The following is a 3,967-nucleotide window of genomic DNA, read 5'->3' as shown; positions in this document are numbered from 1 at the left end:
TTGTTTGGCTTAGTGTCCTGTTCACTTCCGCGTTGCAGAGGGTATCTTATAGCTGTTACGAAAGTGATATCGCGGTATATATTTATCGCTTTGATTTATAAGTTTTGCGGTTATTGTTCAATATCTTTTATAATATCATATAAGTGCAGATTATATAATATATTTGGACAAACCACATTTTGTATGAACGATAATCGGCGTGCCTTATTTCTACATATTTGTTGTTTTTTCTTCCAAAAATATAAAATCGTTTTAAAAGAAATACATAACAGCTACATAATAGTAACATTAGAATTATAATATAATTACTGTCTCAGGAGACGTAGCATATATACGTACATAGCATATGGAAGTGAAGTTATACTACACTATGAAGAACGTTTTATTTCTTTTAGATGTCTCTCGCGGGAAAAGTTGTTCTGATAACAGGGGCCAGTTCAGAAATTGGAGCTGCAACTGCTGTTCATCTAGCTAATCTTGGTGCAAGACTATCGATAACCGATCGCAATAAAGAGAGTTTAGACAAGATAGTCGAACAATGTGGCCAAAATAAGCCGTTTATCGTAACGGGAGAGCTAACTAATGAGAGCGATGTGAAAAATATTATCGACTCGACGATCAGGCACTACGGCAAACTAGATGTTTTAGTTAACAACACTGGAAATTTGGAAATGGATGGTATAGAGACTACAAGTTTGAAGCAGTACGATGAGTATGTGATGAGCTAATAATATAAATGTCTTTGGGAATTGATAAATTACAATATCTCATTCTATTTCGAGGATACGTTGATATCACGAAAACGTATTGTTTTTAGTATTTTCAACGTAAGTGTTCGCTCGATGTATCAATTAACAACACTGGCGGTGCCACACTTGATCAAAACAAAAGGCAACATTGTAAACGTTTTTAGCATGGCTGGATTACGAGTTCTGCCATCAAATACTTTGTCATACTGTATGAGTAAGGCGGCCGTGGATGAATTTACGCGTTGCATCGCTTTAGAATTGGGACCCCAACAGGTGCGTGTAAAGATAACGTCTATATCATTTTTAAGTATTGTTTCACGTCGTAATTATTATTTCTAAAATGCACTAGATGCGCGTGAATGCCGTGAATCTTGGTATAATTGTAACAAACATCTTTCAGCGGAGTGGAATGAGCGAAGATCAGATTAAGAGTTTTGTCGAGCATAACAAAATCACGCATGCTCTAAGAAGAACAGACTCTTTCGAAGTTGCAAGGACCATTGCATTTCTAGCGAGCGACGATGCGGGCTCCATAGCAGAGGGGTGACATTACCTGTGGATGGAGGTAAACACGTTATGTGTCCTCGCTAAATATCTTAGCTCGTCTGTACAAATGATGTACGTTATATATTTCATGTTATCGTCAAAACCCATAATCGTTAAAACCTGATTTCACTAGTTAAAACTAGTTTTAAATTTTGTTTAAACGAAGTCTACATATAATTATACAGTTTCACATTTTTATTTTTATTTTAATTTTTCACGTAGCGAGGTCCAACTCCCCCTCCCCATTTACAGGACGAAATGAGGTCTATAATTGTACTGCCCACATTAGTTTACAATTCTTTCGTCTAATTAACCATTCTAGTTTTAACTAGTAAATTCGTGTTTTAATGGATTATGGATTTTGACGATAACATACACATGTAAACTATATCATATGTCATACTTATATTAACAAGACGCTACATTTTATGAACAACATTTATATTCTATTCTATTAGTTCTAAAAAAACATATTGAGAAAATATTTTAGATTCATATATGTTGATCGTAATTGTTATGTTTGTTATGTTATTTCTATGAAATAAGATACTTCTATCCTTGTATTTGCAAAAGGAAAAAATAAAATAAAAATTTGTTTATAGCATAGAGAGAATTTGAATAACAATTCCGATTTAAATAAACAATAGTATTCATTGCAAAAAATGCAATAAGTGAATTTTATTATCTTCCTTTAATTTTACAATGCTCGTATTGTGGAAAAAGACTAGAGAATTTTATATTAAAGTAGGAAAATTTAAATCTTGTTCAGTCAATAGAAAATATAATGTACTTAAGCACTGGTTTGAGAAAGAATTCGGTGACCGTCGTGTTGAACGTTCGGGAGTGAATATTACAGATCTGCGATAAAAAAATTCGGCCAAAAGTTATTATACAATCGGTAATACGCGGTTATTTACCTTACGCTACAAATTGACTAACCGTTAAATTTCAAACGCTGGGGAAAAAAATAAAGATAGTAATTTTTAATTGAAATAAAATGTATAGTGTTAATTTACTAAATATTATCTCCTTAGAATTGACCATATTATAATAATATAAAATACATAAACTTCGCACTGTTTTATCTTTTATGTAAAATATGAGGTGTACTACTTTCCATTTGTAGCAGTTTTGCAAATTTAATAAAATGATCTATTAAATATTTCCACAATATGCCAAAATCTAATCGTAGCCCGCTTCTCTTCAGTAATGTCAAGAATAACTTTTCTCTTCCTTTTTTAAATAATTCTTATTTAATTAATAATTGAAGATTGACGTTTTATTCATTAGTTAATAATGGAATAAAATTGCATTAATTGAAAAAGAGACAAAAATGTTGGCCGCAACTTGGCCGCATTTAAGAGCGCATTTATAGAAAGCTAGCAGACATACATATATCAATTTTTAGTTTCTAGTAATTCTTATTGTCTTTCCCCTTTTCGTATCGTTCCTGAATATTAGAAAAGAATTGGACATATCTTAATTATAAGAATATAAAGTGCCAAATAATAATGTTTTTTTGTATAATATTTGTCCTGGTGTCCTGTTCACTTACGCGTTGCAGAGGGTACCTTATAGCTGTTACGAAAGTGATATCGCAGTATATATTTATCACTTTAATTTATGAGTTTTGCGGTTATCATTTAATATCTTTTATACTATCACTGTAAGTGCAGATTATATAATATATTTGGACAAACCACATTTTGTATAAACGATAATCGGCGTGCCTTATTTCTACATATTTGTTGTTTTTTGTTCCAAAACCATAAAACCGTTTTAAAAGAAATACATAACAGCTACATAATAAGAACATTAGAATTATAATATAATTACTATCTCAGGAGACGTGGCATATATAGGTAAAATATGGTAGTGAAGTTACAAACAGTGTGAAGAACGTTCTATTATATCTCTTAAATGTTTATGAGCAGACACACATCACCGTCTATAAAAAGAAGAATACGTCAAATCTTATAAGTATATATAATGTGCCAAGTCACTAATCATAAATCGTATTCGTTGATATAAGTATCCGAGTCGATTACGTCTGCGTTGCAGAGAACATCCAACTGTTACGAACGCGATATCGCGGTCGTTATCACTTCAGTTTACAATTTTTCGCGCGGTTATCATTCAGTATCTTTGTACTATCACGGTAAGTACATTATATATTTGGAAGCAAACCACATTTTGCATAATTCGACACAATAACCGGCCTTATTTCTAATATGTATATACAATGCATGTACGTTGCAACAATTAATTAAGCTACAATACTGAGGTGTGTTCCGTTTCAGGCATGATGCGCATGATGTATCATTTTATTCTTGTTTATAAGTGAATAACAAAGATAAGATGATACATCATGTGCAATAAAAAATGACACGAAACACCACGCTTGTAAAGAACTTTTATTTCTCTTATAGATGTCTTTCGCGGGAAAAGTTGTTCTGATAACAGGAGCCAGTTCGGGAATTGGAGCTGCAACTGCTATTCATCTAGCTAATCTTGGTGCGACACTATCGATAACCGGCCGCGATAAAAAGAATTTAGACAAGGTAGCCGAACAATGTGGCCAAAATAAGCCGTTCATCGTAACGGGAGAGCTAACTAATGAGAGCGATGTGAAAAATATTATTGATTCGACGATCAGGCACTACGGCAAATTA

General features: G+C 32.7%; 1 protein-coding gene across 1 annotated transcript in view; it reads left to right on the top strand.

The window, feature by feature from the left end:
• The window catches only part of LOC105452897 (L-xylulose reductase-like), an 8,374-nt gene continuing 4,407 nt past the window's right edge, over positions 1 to 3,967 (top strand). Inside the window, exons 1-6 of the mRNA XM_011694449.1 lie at positions 1 to 74; positions 396 to 712; positions 818 to 1,022; positions 1,150 to 1,292; positions 3,357 to 3,453; positions 3,725 to 3,959. Of these exons, the coding sequence (XP_011692751.1) occupies positions 396 to 712; positions 818 to 1,022; positions 1,150 to 1,292; positions 3,357 to 3,453; positions 3,725 to 3,959 (997 nt within the window). The 5' untranslated portion in view covers positions 1 to 74. The remainder of the gene's footprint in view (positions 75 to 395; positions 713 to 817; positions 1,023 to 1,149; positions 1,293 to 3,356; positions 3,454 to 3,724; positions 3,960 to 3,967) is intronic.

The sequence above is a fragment of the Wasmannia auropunctata genome, unplaced genomic scaffold, assembly GCF_000956235.1.
Source record: "Wasmannia auropunctata unplaced genomic scaffold, wasmannia.A_1.0 LD336026.1, whole genome shotgun sequence".
NCBI lineage: Eukaryota > Metazoa > Arthropoda > Insecta > Hymenoptera > Formicidae > Wasmannia > Wasmannia auropunctata.
Note: the sequence above shows the minus strand (reverse complement) of the source record. Positions and strands in the feature narration are given on the sequence as shown.